Below are 21,425 nucleotides of genomic sequence, written 5' to 3'. Positions count from 1 at the left end.
GCAGATGCTTTCTGGAAGAGTGATTCTATTTCTTCAATAGATGAAACTGTTCCCCAGTAGTAAAGCTTGAAGAATATCACATACTCATCTCGTTATATTTGAAAAAGTGATGAGCTAAAAGTTATCAAACTGTGCATACCCTTTGATCCAGCAGTGTTACTACTGGGATTATATCCCAAAGAGATTATAAAGAAGGGAAAGGGACCTGTATGTGCACGAATGTTTGTGGCAGCCTTTTTTGTAGTGGCTAAAAACTGGAAACTGAATGGATGTCCATCAGTTGGAGAATGGCTGAATAAATTGTGGTATATGAATATTATGGAATATTACTGTTCTGTAAGAAATGACCAACAGGATGATTTCAGAAAGGCCTGGAGAGACTTACACGAATTGATGCTGAGTGAAATGAGCAGGACCAGGAGATCATTATATACTTCAACAACAATACTATATGATGACCAGTTCTGATGGACCAGGCCATCCTCAGCAACGAGATCAACCAAATCATTTCCAATGGAGCAGTAATGAACTGAACCAGCTATGCCCAGAAAAAGAACTCTGGGAGATGACTAAAAACCATTACATTGAATTCCCAATCCTTATATTTATGCACACCTGCCTTTTTGATTTCCTTCACAAGCTAATTGTACAATATTTCAGAGTCTGATTCCTTTTGTACATCAAAATAACGTTTTGGTCATGTATACTTATTGTGTATCTAATTTATATTTTAATATATTTAACATCTACTGGTCATCCTGCCATCTAGGGGAGGGGGGGGGGGTAAGAGGTGAAAAATTGGAACAAGAGGTTTGGCAATTGTTAATGCTGTAAAGTTACCCATGCATATATCCTGTAAATAAAAGGCTATTAAATAAAAAAGAAAAGAAAAAGTGATGAGCTATATGGCTATAGATTTGAAGAAATCAAGTTTATTACTTTTAAATAATTTCTCTGTTTTTATTATTTCTCTCTATAACTATATAACTTTTTTTCTCTCTCTTTTTCTCTATGTTTTTTATTTCTCTTTGATTCTCTCTGTGTCTCTCTGCCTCACTTTCCCTCTCTCTCTTTTAGATTGTTAAAAATCATGTTGCTTCTCATTTCCTATACATTTCCTAGACATGCATAAAAGTCTTAGTTTGGAAATCAGAATGTAAACAATTATTAGTCACCTTTAACATTTCCAGTGATTTAAAAAAAACAATTCTATACAGTGGTGGAGTATGATCCATAGTGAGGATAACCCAAGTTTATGTTTCACTTAGGAAACATATTATGTGTGTAATGTGGGCAAGTTACTTTGTAACCTGTCATAATCATGTCAAAGTCTCTAATTCTGTAAGTTGTTGCAAAGTAGACCCTGGTCTGTACCAGGAGACTACAATTCCTCATGTGGGATCTCATTGCATATCAGACTTGCCCCTAAAAAACAAACACATGAATAAAAGATGTTTATGAACTTATTGACCTTTATAAAGAACACATTCCCAAATAAGCTCCCTATCCAATTGAGATAGGAAGTACATGGAGGCAGAGTCAAGATTGCAAAGAGTATATAAGGCATTGCCTGAGTTCTCTCCATCTTCCCTCAGAATCAATGCTGAATCAAGCATCTGAATGGATTTTGGAGTGACAGAGCCAAAATTCAGAGTGTAATAATTTTCTAGCTTTAGATATCTTGGAAGAATTTCAGGAAAGGTCAATCTCAATTGGACAGTGATGTATTCAGCCCAGCACAGGTGCAGTTTAGCACAGAATGGCTAAGGGAAACTAGCTGGAGGCTCTTAGCCAAAGTATAGGAAAATTGCCTAATCTATCTTAATTCAGAAAACCAGTTGATCAGCAGACCATTGGTGAGACATCCAAGGCAAATACAGAAGGCAAATTGTGAGTCCTGAATCCCAGTCTAACAGGGTAGATTTGACCATCCATCACAGTGAGAAAGCCTGTAGCACCACCCGCACCAGCACAATCAATGAGAAGAACCTGTCCTAAGGAAAAAAGAAGCTTAGAACAATCACTCCTGTGCCCTAGAAGTAGAGTTCAACTTTTTAAAATTAGCAAAAAGGAAAAAAGAGCTCTGACCACACAAAGCTAATATGGAAATAGATAAGATCAGAACACAAACCCAGAAAAGAACCTAAAAGGCAAACTATCTTTAGGGGAAGCTTGGTCTCAGTCTCAAAAGTCTCTCTTGGAAGAAGTCCAAAGGGATCTGAAAAGAGAGATAGTAGAAAAATGGGGAAAAACAATAAAAGCTATGCAGGAGAATTATACAATTTTTTGGGGGGGAGAAAGCCAAAAACTTGCAAAAGGAAATATAGAAATTGACTAAAGAAAACAACTGTTTAAAATAAATTTGACAAAATAAAAAAAATTATACTGAAGAAAGCAACTTCTTAAAAATAAATTTGGAATGGAAAAAGGAAACAATTTAAAAGTAGAATTGGCAAAGTGAAAAAAATCCACAAAACAAAATAATTCCTTTAAAGTACAATTGGCCAAATGCAAAAAAAAAAAAAAAAAAAAAAAAAAAAAAAAAAAAAAAAAAAAAAAAAAAAAAAAAAAAAAAAAAAAAAAAAAAAAAAAAAAAAAAAAAAAAAAAAAAAAAAAAAAAAAAAAAGGATAAAAAAGCTAACTAAGAAAATAATTCACTAAAAATCAGAATTGGACAAATGGAAGTGAATGACTCAATTAGACATCAAGAGTTGGTCAAACACAAAATAGTAGAAAGTAAAATACCTCATTGGAAAAATAATTGACCTAGAAAATATATCTAGGAGAGATAATTTACGATTTATTGGACTACCTGAAAACTATGATGAAAAAAAAATATCTTGGACAACATCTTTCAAGAAAGCATCAAGAAAAACTGCCCTGATATTCTAGAACCAGAAGATAAAATGAAAGAATCCTCTGAAAACCTCTTGAAAAGGGACCTCAAAATGAAAACTCCAAGGGATATAGTAGCTAAATTCTAAAAGTATCAGATCAAAAAGAAAATACTGCAAGCAGCCAGAAAAAAAACAATTCAAATATTGAAGAGCTACAATCAGGATTACCCAAGATTTACCAGCTTGCACAATAAAGGATTAGAGGAACTGGAATATTATATTCCAGAAAGCAAAGATTGCACTACAACCAAGAATCAACTAGCTAACAAAATTAAGTATTATATGTCAAGGAAAAAGATAGACACTCAGTGAAATAGGGGATTTTCAATAATGTCTAATAAAAAAGCCACACTTGAACAGAATAATTTTATCTTCAAATACAAGACTCCAGAAAAGCACAAAAAGTTAAATAAGTTAAAAAAAACTTCTGTTTTTTTTTAATTAAAATGTTTATGGTCCTACATGGGAAGATATATGTAATTCTTGAGAACTGTATGCTTGTCAACGCAGTTAGAACTTGTATACTTAGAGAGTGTCTGTACAAGTTGACTTTAATGTGATAACATAAAAAACAAAATTGGGGTGGAATAGGGTGCAAAAGGGATTATATTGCTAACAGAGGAAAGAGGAGGTTAGATGGGGTAAATTACATCACATGAGGATGCATAAAAGAACTATTAGTTGAGGGAAAGAAGGGAGGGGATGAGCAAAGTTTGAACCTTAATTTTATTGTATTTGCTCAAATAAGTAGCAACACACATACTTAGTTTGGTAGAGAAATTTGTTCCATCCTATAGGGAAGTAGGAGGGGAAAAAGAAAAGGAAAAGAAAAGGCTTAGAGAAGAAAGGGCAGAAATAGATGGGGAAGGGGATAAGAAAGGGAATGGGGATGAAAAAAAGGAGGACAAATTGAGAGAAGTGATGGTTAGAATCAAAATACTTGTGTGAAGGGAAAGGGTGAAATGGGAGAGGAAAGTACATGGCAGGAAATACAGAGTTAGTAATTCAAACTGTGAATGTGAATAAGATGAACTCTTTCATAAAATAGAAATGGATAGCAGAGTGGATTAAAAGCCATAATTCTAAAATATGTTGTTTACAAGAAACACATTTGAAACAGAGAGATACATACAGAGCAAAGGCTGGAGTAGAATATTTTATGCTTTGGTTGAAGTAAAAAAAAAATAAAGTAGCTATAGTGTTCCTTATTGCAAATAAAGCAAAAACAAAAATAGATCTAATGAAAAGAAATAAGGAATGAAATTGCATGTTGTAAAGGATACTATAGACAACAAAGTAATATCAATATTAAACATATATGCACCAAGTAGTATAGCATCCAAATTCTTAAAGAAATTAATTGAGTTGTAAGAAGTAGATAGCAAGACTATATTAATGGTGGATCTCAACCTTCATCTATCAGAAATAGTTAAATCTAACCACAAAATAAACAAGAAAGAAGTTAAGGAAGTAAATAGTTTTAGAAACATTAGGTATAATAGACTTGGAGAAAATAGATTGGGGTTAGAAAGGAATATACCTTTTCTCAGTGGTACATGGCACCTATGCACAAAAAAAAAAATGACCATATATTAGAGCATAAAAACCTCACAATCAAATGCAGAAAGGCAGGAATAGTAAAAGTATCCTTTTCAAATCATGATACAATAAAATTATATGTAATAAATGGCCATGGAAAAAATAGACCAAAATTAACTCCAACCTAATTAATAGGATTAGATTATCCTAAAGGAGGAGTGGGTCAAACAACAGTATTGTAGAAGCAATTGATAATTCATCGAAAAGAATGACAATAATGAGACTACATACCAAAACTTATAGGATGCAGCCAAAGCAATTCTTAAGACTAATTTTATGTTTCTAGATAATTATATGAGTAAAGTAGAAAAATAAAAGATCAATAAATTGAACATGCAACAAAAAAGCTAAGGAAAAAAAAACAAACTAAAAAATCCCTAATTAATTACCAAATTAGAAATTCTGAAAAATAAAAGGAGAGATAAATAAAATTGAAAGTAAAACAAAAAAAAAAACAAAACTATTGAACTAATAAAGAACTAAGGGTTTGCTTTATGAAAAAAAAAATAACAAAATAGATAAACCTTTGGTTAATTTGATTAGAAAAAGAAAAGAAGAAAATCAAATTACCAGTATAAAAATTCAAAAGGGTGAATTTACCACCAATGAAGAGAAAATTAAAGCAATAATTAGAACCTATTTTGTCTAATTATATGTCAATAAATCTGATAATGTAAGGGAAATGGATGAATACTTACTTACAAATATATGGATTGCCCAGATTAACAGATGAAGAAAATATAACACTTAAATATTTCTATTTTAGAAAAAGAAATTGAATACACCATTAATAACCTCCTTAAGGATGAACATACTATCTTCAAAGCCCACCAATGTCTTACCTCAAAAATGGTTTAGATTTCTATATGACTTTTAGGTTCACAAAGCATATATGAGATCACAGATTTAGAGCTGGAAGGGACTTGAAAGGTTCCATTTTTCAAATTAAAAAGTGAGGTCTAAGAGGCCAAGTACCTTGTCAGGGCCACACAGCTGGTGAAAGTTTGCGTTAGAATTTGAACCCAGTCCCAGATTTAGCACTTTAGTATGCCTCACATTAACCCCTTGTAGTAGAGGGAAATTTTTAGCATCCCAGTTTATTTATTGATGGGGAATCATGTATTAAGAGGTAAACTGATTTGTTAAAAGTCACACAACTGGTGTCAGAAAAAATAATTATATTTGTGTTTCCTGATTTTAAGGAGTCTTATATCAGAATGTGTAAAGGGCTGAAACTTTTAAAAGGTGTGCTTGAATCAGACAGCCCAGCACTTAAAGCTAATTACCTATTCAATATGGGACAATGACTCTATTAGCATATGTTTGGAAAAATGGCTCTTCTCACAGTTCAGTGCTTACTCAATGTTTGGTGTATACAGATATTAAGGCAAGGATTAGAGGGTGGGGAAAAACAAACTGAACTTCACTTTGCAACAGTACCATGAGAAGTGAGGTTGGTGGGGAGCTTGTGGCAATTTGTCTCCTTCACTTCTCTCACTGAAGACCAAGGACTTTTACTTATCCTGACTCTGGCTTTTCCTGAGGCCTCCAGGGAGCTAGCCCAGACTTTAAGAAGAATGACTCTGAAGATTGGAAAGACTAAGAATTATTATTTCCCCAAATCTATGATTCATAAGAGAGCAAGTAAATCTTAACTGGATTAAAATGTTTAATGATTTAGTTATTGTTGCCTTTTAACAATTCTAGGGTAAACTTAATCCAATGTGCTATGTTTAAGAATTAATTATCTGAGGAAGATTGAACTTCAAAAAGGCAAATCTGATCTTTAGAAATGAACTAGATGTTCATATTAAGTTTAATAATCACTGTGTAAAAATAAAGGAGTCATTTCGACAATAATTGTCTCCTCATCTTCACTATTGTCTCCTTAATCTCCTTTGCCAAAACTGTTTTCTCACTGTTAATTCACAAATTCAAATCTTCAGCCTGTGTTTCTCCAACATGTAACAGTTCAGAAGGAGATAGATAAATAAAATATGCTGCCTACTAAAGCTTCCATAATCCAACTGATGTATTTTAGTAAATGACTTCTAAATGTCAAATGAAAGCAACGCTACTAAATAAATGTTATTGTGTTATGATTCGGAAGTATTTATTTACTCATACCTAAAGCATTCCCATCTGTCACATCAGCAATATTTAGAAGCCTTCTGCAAAACATTCATTTAGATTTTTAAATTTTAACTAAAAAAAAAAAAGAAACTAAATTCAAATTTCACAATTATGGCCTTAATTTATGTTTTCTTCCTGAGACATTCCCTCATTTTTCATTGCCTTCAAACAATATGAATCACTCTTGAGATTTGTATATCATCTCATGGACCTTAGTGAGGTTTATCAGATTCTTGAATTATGCCTCTTCATCATGGTGTTAAAAACCAGACATTTTGTTAAATCAAACTCTCTCTCTCTTCCTCATTTAGTTAAGATTTCAGTATTCTAGCTTTCCATCATCATTTGATCTTGTGTCATTCACAAGTTAATTGAATTGATCAATGTCTGTTGGCTAAGGAGTCAAAATAAAACAATATGGAATGTGATATTAGTTTCATAGGAACTACTTTCCTAAGATTGTATTCAGATAAGAAAAGGAAATTTGCCCAGGCAAGATCATAATTTTCATTCAACAACTGATATCTCTTGTTTGAAGAATCTACCATGATATCTATGTAAAAATTTAAGGAGATATTTTCCCCTTTACTAGGATAGGATTACTCCATTATCTCTTGGAGAAACTATTTCCTAAAATGTTTTAACATTTTTTGATCAAATTAATACTAAAGGAAATAAAAAAATAATAATTTAGTGGATGCTCTTCATGAAAAAAGAAATAGAGCACATATGATGACATTAAAAAGACATAAAAAGATGAAATGCACATTAGCAATATTCTCAGTTTTGTGGTAATTTACACTCTAGTAACCTTAACATTAGGAATAGTCTCCTTTACCAATTAATCATTCATATTATGGTTTGGGGTATAAGCATTTTCCAAAACCCTCTTCTCTCTCTACACTTTCCTTCTTGGTTGTTTCATCATCTTCCATAGATTTAATTATCATCTCTATGCCAGTGACTCATGGATTTATATAGCCAACCTCAGTTTCTTTGTGAGTGTCAGTCCCACAACATTGGTTGTCTGTTGGACATTTCAAATTGGATGTCCTTGAGACATCTAAAATTCAACATATCCAAGACCAAAATATCTATCTTTCCTCCCCAAAATCATCTCACTATGAAATTCCATATTTCTGCCAAAACACTATGTTTCCTCCGGGCTCCTTGTATCTTTGGCTGCTTGCTCTCATTTACTACAACTATCCTTCAGTGCTCAAATCTTTCTGTTTTTATCTCTACATTTCTCATGTACGTATCCCACCTCCTCATACAACTAAATATCACTGCAGAAGTTTTGCATTTATCTATTATTTTAAGGTATTGAAAGTTAATTAAGGTAATGAAATGTTATTTCATTTGATTTTTACTATACCTCTATGAAATAGGTGCCATTATTACCTTTCTTTTACAGATATAGAAACTAAGGCACATGGAAGTTAAAATGACTTACTTAGGGTCATATCATATTTGAACACAGGTCTTTTTGATGTTAGGTCTAAAGCTCTTTGCAGTAGACTAAAATTCAAGCCCTCAGTGCTTCTAAACCAATCTATAAACTATTGCATTGGCCTCTTAATTGATTTTCTTGCCTCATCTTCCCCATCTTCATTCTTTCCCTCATAGTGGAAGTGATACTCCTTAAGCATAGACTTGGTCATCAATTAATCAAGCAGTCATTTATTAGGCACTTACTATATGCCAAGTGTTCTTGTGGGCATTGGGGATATTAATGAAATAATTTTTACTCCCTCTGTCTCTCTTACTCAGTAAAGTCTAGAGGCTTCTTATTGTCTTTAAGAAAAACTATAAACTTCTCTATCTGGCTTTTCAATTCCTTCACAATCTGATTCTAGCCTCTTTGTTCATCACTCCTCTTTGTGTACTGCTTACTCTTTTAGGCTACTCTCTATTCCTGGACACAGTGGCTCTTTTCAGTCACATGTCTGTGCCTTTGCATAGATGAAGATCTATCCCTTGAAAGCCTTCCTTCCTCATCTTCCCCTAAAAGGATCTTTCTTCCTTCAAGATATAGTTCAAGCACCACTTTCTACTTAATATTTTTCCTCATTCTTCCAATTGCTTATGCCCTCTAAACTATACCCTCTATAATGAAATAATTTAAACTTTTCTTTATTTACTCTTTATATACTTAATTGTTATATGTACTGTATATCTTTTCCATTACAGTGCTAGCTTCTTAGAAGTATTTTTAATTCATTGTATTTTTATCTCTAGTTGTCTAATACAGTTCTTAGCATAGATTATGTGTTTATTATATACTTCTTGATTGAGATAGTGATTATTATACAGTTTTGCATGTAAGGAAAATAACTCTCACAGTATCCAAGTACTTTCAACCAGGAAGGTATATTCACCCTCATGGTCTTATCCAGACTCTAGTGATTAAGAATATAGATATTCTTGGATAGAAAAAATAAAATGATTTATGTTGATCTGATTTCCTTTGGTGGTCTTCAGTTCTCCTTAAGTTGCCATTGAAATATCCATGGAAGCAGTGGGGAATATAGGTTGATATAAATAGAAACATTCACAACAATTAAAAGGAATAGTTTATAATGGAATAAAATATAATTTAAAATGGAGACAGAAAGAAAAAAATTATCTAAGTCTATGGAATTTTAGTGTCGAAGACCTAAGGGCCTCACTGTATATTATATTAAAACATTTGATATAAAGCTTAACAATTTCAGGATGACTTTATTGTCTTTTTTCATTATACTAAGATGAATAAGGTACAGAAGTAGGTAACGTATTTTAAATAAGTACCTAGAAAATGAATAATATTAGTCATTCAAGCAAGAGAGTATATAGATAGCCAACCCTTCTGCAAAAATGAGTCAATAATAGGTACAGTTAGTTCATAAACTTTCAGAATGACAAGAGGATATCAGAAGGAATCTCAGACATTTAGGTGATGCAGAGAATAGTGTGCTGGATCTGGAATCAGAATAAAAAGAGTGATTTCAAATATGGGCTTAGACATTTGCTAGCTGTGTGATCCTATACAAGTCACTTAACCTCCGTTTGCCATAGTTTTCTCATCTGTAAAATAAAGATAATAATAGTATCTCCACCTTCCCCTCTCTCACCACCCACCTCTCACCAACATGGTAAGGATTAAATGAAATCATCATAAAGCACTCAGCACAGTGCTGGAAATCATATTTCTCCCCAATAATAGCAATGCACAAAGATTGTGTATTAAGGGATTACTCTCTGCATTAGAATAGAAACTAGTTAATTCAGTGAAATCGAGGGTCCTTGAGAACTAAAATATGAATGAATTATTTTTTGGGGAGGGGAATGTTGGCACAATTCTTATGCAGAAAGAGAGTATTGAGTTACAAAAAAGTTTTAGCCTCATATTCTATTTAAAATCTTGAACATGTACCTTCTCTGTGTTAAATTATTTTGTTTCATCAATAACTGTGCAATATCGTATTTAAAGTTCCTTAATTCTCAAACTACCCTTTGATTCCAAAGCTGTCTAATAATTAAAAAGATAAAATATTTAAATTTTATGAGATGATATTAAAAAAGTAATAGTGGTCTTTAAAATAATACATAAACATGTATTATTTTGATTTTTAATATGTGCATGTAAAACCAAGAAATATTTTTGGGCTCATTATATTAAATTATATATGATAAATATTTTAATAAATATAAATATATTAAATTATATATATACATATGTGTATATATAAAACTTAATATTATAAGGCCAATAACATTGTTTTTCTACATTAAGCCTATTAAAAATTCTAATAGCGGCATTACACTTATTTTTATTTATATTTTTTATTTATATATATTATTTATATTTTATTTATATTATTACTTTATAGTTGTGAAATATTTCCACAACTGTCATTTCACAATATAAAGACAATAGGGCAGAATCTATTCTTTTTTTTTTTTTTTAATTTTTTAGAAGAGATGAAATTTAGGCTCAACAAAGTTTAAGCAACTTGCTCATTGACATTCAGTCTGTATATAGTACAACATGAACCTCTGTTCAGATGCATATCCTGGCTTTTCATTCCCATTCTGTTACAGCTGCTGTCGATTTCTTAATTTCCAGATATGACACCGTACCAACCATACACCCAGCTACCTGCCAACAGAAATATCTGAGCAACTTACGTGGAAAAGGCATTGTTCTGTTTCTCACACCGTATTCCTTTGCAATTTGATACTTTTGTTTCTTCGTAATAGAAATACAGCTGATTCAAGCCATTTGCAAAAGCTAGCAATACAAGACAGTAAATGAACAGAAACTTCAAAATGTCTAGCAGCATTCTTCCGAGAGAGATCTGCAGAGGTCCCAGGTGAGAATTGGCAGTAAACAGTGAAATCAGGCGTAGGGAACTGAAGATGTTTGCGATAGCAAATAAAGCCTCTGCCACCAAAGTGGGATGCCACATATCCCATGATTCTCGGGGGTTATGTGCACTATACTGGAGAGAACAGAAAAGAAAACAGGGAGTAAACTATATTTATACAGTATATAAAAATAGATACATGTTACATGTAAAAATCAGCTTTGTGGTATTTCTATTTTAGAATCTTCAAAGCATTTTTTTATTTTTAAGACTTCCTCCACCTTTACAGTGATATTGATTTATTAATCTCAAGTGGAATAAAATGGTGTCTAATTAAATTTAGTGCAATGCTGTAATCTGGATAAAGCATCTCATAGTAGTTTATACTCACTTGATTGTGACATTAGTATTTTTGTTCATTTGTAAATTGCATTTATCCCCCTAACAACTCTCAGATTATGATATTGTTGGTTTCTCATTTATTATAAGCATGACTACAGATGTTGGCTAACAGTGATGACCAAAGGGGATGCAGCATTGATGGGAACATACATGTAGGTTTATGTGTGTAAAATATCCTTTACTATCTCCCATTACTACAAAGGTCAGATTTTCCATCTAAAAACAAAAAACAAAAAACAAAAAACAAAAAAAAAGGATTTTTACTTTTTTCCCCCCTTTTGTATTTTGGTAAACACAGAAGACGCTAAGGTTGTTAAACTTCATCTCAGATAAAATTCAGAACTTGTTTGATAATGTGGAAATTATTTTTGCTTTCAATACACAGTGTATCACTGGTTTGTATATTTGTTTGCAGTTTTCATTTCAACAAACAAGCACTATACGTTGGAACTATTAAAAAGCATTTATTTGTTTGTTTGTTTATTTTTGGTTAGCTAGAAAGGGCTATTCTCTACTTCATTTCTTGTCTAGCTTTAATTACTGTTTGAATGTTGCCTCAGTCAAACTGAAACCTGTTTAAAGACCTTAGCTTAAAAAACGAAGGGTCCCCAATCCATCTAGAGCCATTTCTAATCATCCTGCTCTATATCTTGCCACTGGACCCATAAAGCTCTGGAGGAAAAAATAAAGCTTGTGACTTTGCACAGCCCTCTCTCACTTAAGCCCAATTCATTTGAATGTCATGGCATTACCTCCCTGATGTCATGGTAGACAAACAACAATATACATATATATATATTTATAGTGAACTGATGAAGAGAAAAGATAGCAGAACCAGTAGCAAAATGAACATGGACTACAATACTACGCTTTAGAACAACACTAAAAATAGCTGCTCAGCTTTCAGATTCACTGCAATCAAATCCAATCTTATTCCCAGGGAACAGATGATGAAACATATTGTCCTCTAGGCAGATAGGTGGGGAACTAGAATAATGGAATACTGAATATGTTATGGGAAGATTTTGTTTTGGTTTATTTCCTGCGGGAAAGGGAGCTCAATATGGACATATATTAGAAAATGGTTGTGGTGTCAAAAAAAAAAAAAACGGCATCAATAATGATGTGGACTAGGCATAATCAATTCCTAGATAATCCTGTTGGAATAGAGTGATTTGTAGGGATAGAACTCTTTATCACCTTCCATTATCTATTCTTCAAACCTCTGGGCATCTTTAAGTAACCTTTGAGATATTAACTAGCAAATCTTTTAGATAGGTCTGGTACTTGATCTGCCAGGTGAGTTCCATCTGCCTCCTCCTTTATCCCTCTCTCTGAGCTATCCCTCCCTTTGGTACTTTCCCTCCTCTACTGAGAAAACCCCCAAGGTTATATTTTCCCTATAAACGATGTACCCATGATGAAGATCTTTGCTAAACCTTTATTCAGGATTAAGTCCACTATGAAGTACTTCTACACACTCACATCACACTCTCACACACTCTCCCTCCCTTCCTCCCTTTCCCCTCTCTCCCTCTCTCTTCACCTACTCACAGTGCCTTCCCTTTAATGGCATCTTTTCCCTTACTATAGCTAAATGATTAGTCTGCTATACTTTTTTTTTTATAGATTTAGATTGTGGTTTAGTGACATATTCAGGTTTCATAGTATATTCCTTTAATGGATTCTTTCAAACTCCTTTATTTAATCCTTCCTAGGTAACCCTATTGCTCTCCCAAATCTATTTCATATTTGCCACTTATGGTGTCTATTTTACCTCTTCATTTTCTCTGTAATCTCTTGTCTTAAAGAAACCTACCTTTTAGCAAAGAGAATGACCATTGTGAATTTTGTTACATATTTATTTCAAACTAGGAATTGCTATCATGATCTAATATTTGAAAATTAATAATGAAGTGACAGCAAACAGGAAATAAACCTAGGGAATTGTTTAATGAGTTACACAATTCTTCAAATGACTTGATTTCTCTGTGGGTATGATGGCTGGAGTGCGTTTGTCGGGGAGCTCTTCAAGTGAGTAGAATTTGTGGCTAGTGCAGTTTTGTCTTTTTTGTAAAGGCTGAATTGCTAAATGACTAAAAAAAAGCAGCAGTACATTGTCAAATTAAGAGTGAAGTGAGAAGTGAGTTTGGTTTCTGAAATTGATAGCAAAGTTATGATCAGAAAAGAACAGTGAAGAAAGAAAATACTCATTTCCGCTACATCCTTTAGTTAGATTGTTTCTTTTAATAAAGAACACCAATGTATTTCACTATTAGAGAATGGGAGGAGAGATAGGCAGAGACAAGGATAAACACTAGAAAAGACATTGGATTCTGTTCTTGCTCTCAATTGTCATTTAAAAACAACATATCCAGATAATAGGATTTTTGTTTGTAATGAGGTCAGAATGAACACAGATCCATTTTCAGATCAGCTTGTAGTCTTCTTTTTGTACATTTTCCAGCAGATAGTGTTACCAATATTAGCCCATTAATTTTTACTAAGGCTGGTAAATAGTGGTAGCTACCATGTTAGCAAAAGAGAATCCCAGGAAAAGAGAGAGAGAGAGAGGGAGAGAGGAGGGGGAGGGAAAGAGAGAGAGAGGGAGAGGGAGAGGGAGAGAGAGAGAGAGAGAGGGAAAGAGAGAGAGAGAGAGAGAGAGAGAGAGAGAGAGAGAGAGAGAGAGAGAGAGGGAGAAAGAAAGAGAGAGAGAATATATACCTTTGATACTAGCAAGTATGTAGGGGGAAGCTGGCTCCTCAACCTGTCTGATTTTCAGCTTATTTCCCAAGAGACTCTGAGGAATTTCTTCCTGGGTAAAATTAGGGTGGCTCTTCTTGGTTGAATAATATTTCATTTCAATCTTATCTAAAAATTATTGTGTTTATTTTATATTCGAATCTGTAGTACTTTTATGAGTTCTATTTGCTATTTTCTTTGATAAATTTTTAGCATTTGGTGAAAAGGAATCAAGACTGCAGATAAAAGCTAAGATTATATTTTTAAGGGATCACAATCAGGGCAGCTAATAAAACCCACACACCCACACACACACTCTCTGAACTTATTTTCTGGTAGCCCCATTTTAAGAGGAGTCCCATCTCATAATCCCCTCTCTTGCTTTTCTCAAGATAGGAACTGATTTTTGAAGAAGGACTGGTAAAGTTCCAGAGATAGATATCCTTGCCTCCTCATGTATCATATTTAGACAATTTAGGTGGGCATGTATAACAAACACAGACAGAACTCACTTTATACATGTTTGGACCATGACTGTCTAAACAATCAAACTTTCTGCCCAGTTTTCTTCCTTGGGTTCCAAGAATGAAATTTCTCTTCTGTTCATAAAATCTCATTTCTATGACACCACACCCCTAACTTCCTGAAAAAAAAAGAAACATCAAAAAATTGACCTCTTTTTGTTTTGCTTCATAGTCATTGATGTCAATGAAGCTTATATCTGTTCTGAGACTTATTGCTCTTCATTTCTGGGATTCTCTGACAAAAAACCTGGAGTTCTTTCTCCCTTCATTCTCTCATCTTATTGTTGGTTAAGCAGTCTGTGCCCAACTGCTTTATTTAGAAAGGGGAAAGAGTTTTCAGTTTTTCAGTTTTCATTTGGTGCTAGCCTCTTCCCTCAGGTACTTTGCAGATCCAGCACTGCTCCTCTCCAGGTACATGTCTGGCCTGTATCCATATTTGGCATAATTGTATATTTTCTATTATACAGAAACAGCTCCTTTTATAAACATGTACCAGGAGATTCCTTTCCCCAGGCAACTAAGGGGCTTATTCAACTTCTCTTGATTCATATCCACTATAACAATGTTTTTCTATTTTTCAGTCATTTTTAGTCATGTCTGACTCTTAAGCCTTTATTTGGGGTTTTCTTGGCTCATTTGGGGTTTTCTTGGCAAAAATACTAGTTTGCCATTATCTTCTCCAAGTCATTTTACAAATGAGGTACTGAAGGCAAACATGGTTAAGTGCTTTGACCCAGTAAGTGTTTGAGACTAGATAGTCATTCTGACTGCAGGTTCAGAACTCTACTCAGTGTGCCACCTACCTATACCTTGGAGTTTCTTATATAGTATTTCTTTCAAGTTACATAATAATTAACATTATTAACATCTTCCTGTTTAAATTTAAAAATTTTAACTTCACCTTTTTTCTCTCCTCTCCTAATTCATTCATTCTAATTTAAATATGTTGATATAGATTCTTAGACAAATTAGCCCAACTCCTGCAACTATTATGAGCTATCTATTTACATATTTATAATGTTATTTATATCCTTACAACTTCTTTAAGCAATTAACAACAGCAACAACAATAATAGTTATGTTATATTAAGCTTTAATATTTACATAATGATTTATAAATATTTTGTTTTATCCTCAAAAAACCACTGGCCTATTAGTGCTATCATTATCCCCATTTTAGATGAGAAAATTGAGCTAGATGAAGGTTAAGTGACTTTTCCAATATCTTGAAATCCTTATATTATTTGGAACCTGGCATGTAACACAAAGGACCAGCTTCACTGTGGGGATCTTTTTCAATAATAATAACTATGATTTGTTTTCTTGCCCCCTCCAAGACTTCTTCTGAATACAGTAGAATTGCGTTTGTGACTTTTTCTGTGCACAATTGGTTTTAGTTCATCTATTAACATCTAAAATGAAAAAGACATAGAGCATAATAAGTTTTATCTAACTCAGAAAATGACAGGAGCAATTAATGCTTGACCCTTGAAATTCTCTCTTTTCTAGCAATATCAAAAAGTCTGACCCAAGTCTGGAGGTTCTAATCTCCAAATAGATGAGACTTGGTTGTTCCATAGAGCATATTTTTTCTGCTTTACTCATCCTTCCTTTCTCTTTGGAAAGTAAAACACCAGAAAATTCCAAAGGAGGTCATGAAGAGTCAGACATTGCTGGAAATGACTGAAGAACTACAAAGCAATAATATAATTGGTATGAATCAAGATAAATTGGATTTTTCCTTTACTTTACTTCCTTGAGGAAAGAGTTTATAAAAATGGTTCAATTTTGAAAGATGAATCAAAGCATATAAGGAGAGGGAGGCAAGACTCATGCTCAGGATGAACATTTCTCCTAGAGAGGGGGAACTGGAGCAGGAAAAAGAGTGGTGAAGATGCAGATTTGGACCATATGCAGTACAAAATCCCTTACTACTCTGAAACTGTATGATAGTGTTATATGTCCATAAGGAAGTTAATAGGTCCCTCAGTCTTGATTTTCTTATCTATAAAATGGGAACAATAATTACCACACAAAGTTGTTTTGAGAAAAGGACTTTGTAAACTTGAATAGACTATATAAATGTAACTTATCACACTTTGTCTGCCACAAGGTTGAAAAAATGTAATGAATAAAAACATTTGAAAGATAGAATTAAAGGAAAGATCTTCAAAGAGGAAATAGAATAATAAGAATGAACATTTTAACAGTGTCTCAAGGCAATAACAAACTCAGCATTAACTAACACCTCTACAGAAATCAGGAGAAAGGGAACCAAATAATGAAAACTTTCCATTTACGGAAAAACATACTATCTCACAACTACATTTAAAAACAAGTTCAAGCACTGAAAAATGCAAATAAATTAAGAAATCCTGGCATGCATCCCAACGTCCACTAGTCTATAAGCCAAGATTTATGAGCATATTGAAAACTGAAGCATTTTTTGCACTCCTATTCTTATCTGGATGTTGCATTATGTATGTATGTATATCTCAGTGTATCAAGGTTCAATTTATAATTTCTACATCCTACATCCTAAAAGGTATGATATAAAGAAAAGTATAGAATGAACATTCCACAAGTTGTAAGCTTTTTTTACTCTTAAAACATGAAATTTCTGTAAAAAGTATGGAAATTGATTTTTAGCTAATCTGGTAAGTTAACATTATTTTAAAAATTAAAACAATCCTAAAACTAATAGAATTTCTTTGTTGAGGAAATAAAAACAACTATACTGCCCACACAATGCATAATGTTTATATTACTTATATATGATCTCTTTATACCTCAAAACAGCAAGGATGCTGGGGAAAACAGTATAAGAATTTAACTAATCAATAACAGTTAGCCTGGATTTACCAGATGTTTACTCTTTTAGCTCACTAAATTGAATTCATTGTTCCTGCAAAGTCAATTTAAATATTTTGTTAATTTATACTAAGCAGCATCTCAGGAGAGGGAATGAAAAAATCACTTCATCCCAGTATAGACCTGAATAAAAATAAAAAAACCCACTATCAATCAGGATTTGATGTCTTGTTTTCTTGGTTATCTAGACTTAAAAAACTGATGGAGCAAATGTTAAGGATATAGATTAAGCTTGAAAGTGTGTTATGTATGTATGTAAAGCTGTGCATATATGCATGTATAGTGTATATTTGTGTGCATGTGTATATATATATATATATATATATATATATAAACTTACACACATATGTGTATATATGAAGAGACAGGCAGGAAAACAAAGAGACAGAGATAGACAGACAGATGGAGGGAAGGAAGGAGAAAGAAATAAAGACACAGAGAGAGAGAGAGAGAGAGAGAGAGAGAGAGAGAGAGCGAGCGCTGATTGTTAAACATTTGCCAATGCAGCCCTGGAAGATAGTATATTATTTCCATTTTTTTTTTTTTTGAAAGACACAGTGTGGTGTATGTAGAGAGAATTGGCTACAGAATCAAGAAAACCTAGATTCAAGTACTACATCTCATGAATACTGGTTGTGTCAAATTATTTCTGAAGTGTAATGTTATCTATGGTTTACTGTATTTTTACTTGATTTGTTATTTCTCGATTACATTTTGATCTGTTGCAGCCTGAATCAGGCTGCATTTGGAAATATTGTGCCCAGAAGCACATTTGACACCTTTAGGCTAAAGAATCTCTTTAGTCTCTTCCAGGCCAAATTTCTATAATTTTTCCAATTTCACACAGCATAATAGAGACATATCTGGGTCTCTAGGCAGTCTTCTAACTCCTAATATCTAAGTTCAGGCTTTTTTCCACTTTATTACTATATTTCTTGAAAAAAAAAAACAGATGCAAAGTAAAAGGGAAAAGGGAAGGAGGAGGAGAAGACAAGATGTTGTGACTTTGGTTAGAAGAATTACATCAAGTACAAAATAATTTCATTAGTCACTGAAGAACAAAGGCTGTTTTATGCAATGTGTGTAGTTTAAATGTGAGATTGATGTTGTATAAAACCTGGGGGAGTAATGGGTATGCATGATTTCAAGCACTGTCATCTTGAGTGGGATCAGGGGAAAAAGAAATTGTACTTCCCAGTAATGATTTTAAACCATATTAATTTAGGCTGAAATTATAATCTTAATGTTTGTAAGTGCAATATTTTGATCTCTCTATGAGGTTTTATCTGCTATTTTCTCAAGGATAAAAATGGATATTTTGGTTGCCATATGTTAACCAGTATGGGAGCAGGGGAGGAATTTCATTAGCCTTTGAAAGAGCACATTAATTAGGACATTTCTTATAGGTAATTCTGAAACATGATTTAATGTAGATATGATGATATTGGGTAATGATCTTCTCTTCTTAAAATTCAATTTTATTACTTTAAATCACTCATTACTTTCTAAATTGCAACAGATGACTTTTTTTTTTTAGCATGTTGATAGTTTGCTAAGAGGTTAGGTGCTTCCATTAATTACAATTTTTTTCAATAATAGATTTTAAAAGTACTGTTAATTATCAGAACCTTTTCTTTAGCCAAGAATAATATAAAAAAATTACCTTTACAAATGCAACAATTTTTAAAGAGATCGTTGCCAAGTATAATGAATTCATTACAAAGTCCATTAGATTCCACCAGTCATGGATATAATCTTGAAGTCCACCATCCCACATCTGTTTAATTTCACCCCATATAAAACCTGAAAATAGAAAAAAAAAATTCAATTTAAGTGTAATTTCATAAGCTTATATTCTTTAATTTTTGTCATATTAAAAACTGATTTTATCACATTAAGAAGTAATTATATATAAAGGGCATGTAGGCTATTCATAAGGCCACGCATGGTCTTATGAATAGACCATTGCATTTAGAATGAAAATGACAAAGGTTCAAATTCTGCATCAAACACTTTGCCATATAAATGTCCATTGCTTAGTCATTTAGCTTCTCTTGGTTTCAGTTTTCTTACCTGGAAAATAGAATTAATATATGTAGCATTTATCTTAATGCTTTGTTGTGAAGAAAAAAAGAAGATAATGAATGTAAATAAGTGTTTGTATAATGTTAAGTTATTATAACCAGTATAGAAAATATGCTTCTGAGGGAGGTTAATTTCTACTTTTATCCTTTAGAGAAATTGACATCAGTGGATAGTTTCTGGAAGGATCTGAAAAGCCAAGACTAATACGTTTCTCATGATGAATGGAAGGTATGAATCTGTTCTCAAATATTCCTATTCTATTTTCTTACCTTCAAACTGAATCAATCACAACAGACATTATGACAGACATTCCAATGCTTCTAGATATGAATCTAGCCATAACAAAATTTTTTCTCATTTTCTCTCTCTCTCGCATCCCCCCAATCTCTGTCTCTGTCTCTTTCTGTGTCTCTGACTCTCTCTCTCCTCCTTTTTTCATATATAAAAACATATAAATACAAACACATGCAGGCATACATACATACAGACAAATGATGTTAACTCTAAATCAACTTTTGAACTCTAAATTGGATATCAGCAATTGCTAAAATGAGCCTATCTTATTTCTGTTATCACTAATACTCAGGTCAATTTTCCCAAACTATAAAACTGGGGTCCATTCTTAATCTATCCATTCTCTCTCCAACCTTTGAGACCTTCTTTGAACAACCAAACTCTTTTCTGGCTCCTTCCCTTACTCCCCCTTTTCTTCTCTGCTCCCTGAGACTTTAAAGTAATTTCCCATATTGCTTAATCACCTGACTCTGCCTTGCTTAGTCTTGGTTGGTTAAGGCCATGAGCTATTTTACATAATAATAGCAAACCTTTGTAACCTGTGATTGAGGTTTCTGACACAATTTCTTTATTGTGCAAATCAAATCACTATGCTCTATTGCTCTGTTATCTTAAAATGTTATGCTCTTCAAAAGAATTTCATATTTCTATCTAATATTATCACTTTATGTAGTATCTAACATCACTTCAACATATATACACACATACTGAACCCTTTGCTATTTAATTTTAATTATATATGGTTTTCTCTTTTACTCTTACATTCAAATAGTATTATGGGAAAACAGTTTTTTGTTTTGAGTCATTTTATGCCCCCAAAGCACAGATCAATTCAGTAAAATTTCCTATTTCCAGTAGTAGATTAAATGAACATATATCTAAGGAAAGTAACATATTTCTTATTTATGGACCAAATATGGACAAGAAATTATAGATTTCTGTCAAAATCATTGAAAAGAGGAAGTGCATTTTTTCTTCTATATAAGTAATTTTTTGAGTAAACTTTAAACAGCATGTAGATATTCTATTTCATCTATTAGTTTGTGGAAATGGATAAGGAAAGTTACAGAGAAACACATAGATAAATGTTTAAAAAAGCTGAATCAGGAGACACTTGAGGTCTTAACACAGGATTATATGTGATTAAATGATTGAAATATGAGGGATTAGATGACATGTTATTTCACAAGTTGATGCCTCAATGGTCTATAACTAATTACTTAATATTTCAGTGAAAATTTCATGCTTTTCAATATGAATTTTGAAGGTATTTCCTCTTTTTAATCACTAGGAAACTAAAATGGGGAGAAGAAAAGCACTCAAGATGCTAAGTGGAGATAGAGTGAATAAAATTAATGTAATATATGATATAATATATGTAAAGAAAATATTTTGCAGACCTTAACTTTTAATCTAAATGTAAGTAATGACAATGAAGATAATAATCATAATGAGGTCCCCTGACTTCCAATTCTGTGCCTTGGGTGAAAAAGTAATTTTTTTCAGCTCCCCTGAACACAGACCTT

The 21,425-nt window shown here is 32.7% G+C and overlaps 1 protein-coding gene across 1 annotated transcript in view; it reads right to left on the bottom strand.

The window, feature by feature from the left end:
• TRPC4 (transient receptor potential cation channel subfamily C member 4) overlaps positions 1 to 21,425 on the bottom strand; it is a 269,623-nt gene that overhangs the window by 20,735 nt on the left and 227,463 nt on the right. The window contains exons 5-6 of the mRNA XM_031961977.1: positions 19,184 to 19,323; positions 10,803 to 11,116 (exon numbers count right to left, since the gene is read on the bottom strand). Of these exons, the coding sequence (XP_031817837.1) occupies positions 10,803 to 11,116; positions 19,184 to 19,323 (454 nt within the window). The remainder of the gene's footprint in view (positions 1 to 10,802; positions 11,117 to 19,183; positions 19,324 to 21,425) is intronic.

This window comes from Sarcophilus harrisii, chromosome 3 (genome assembly GCF_902635505.1).
Source record: "Sarcophilus harrisii chromosome 3, mSarHar1.11, whole genome shotgun sequence".
In the NCBI taxonomy this organism is placed as follows: Eukaryota; Metazoa; Chordata; class Mammalia; order Dasyuromorphia; family Dasyuridae; genus Sarcophilus; species Sarcophilus harrisii.
This window is presented reverse-complemented; position numbering and strand designations above follow the sequence as displayed.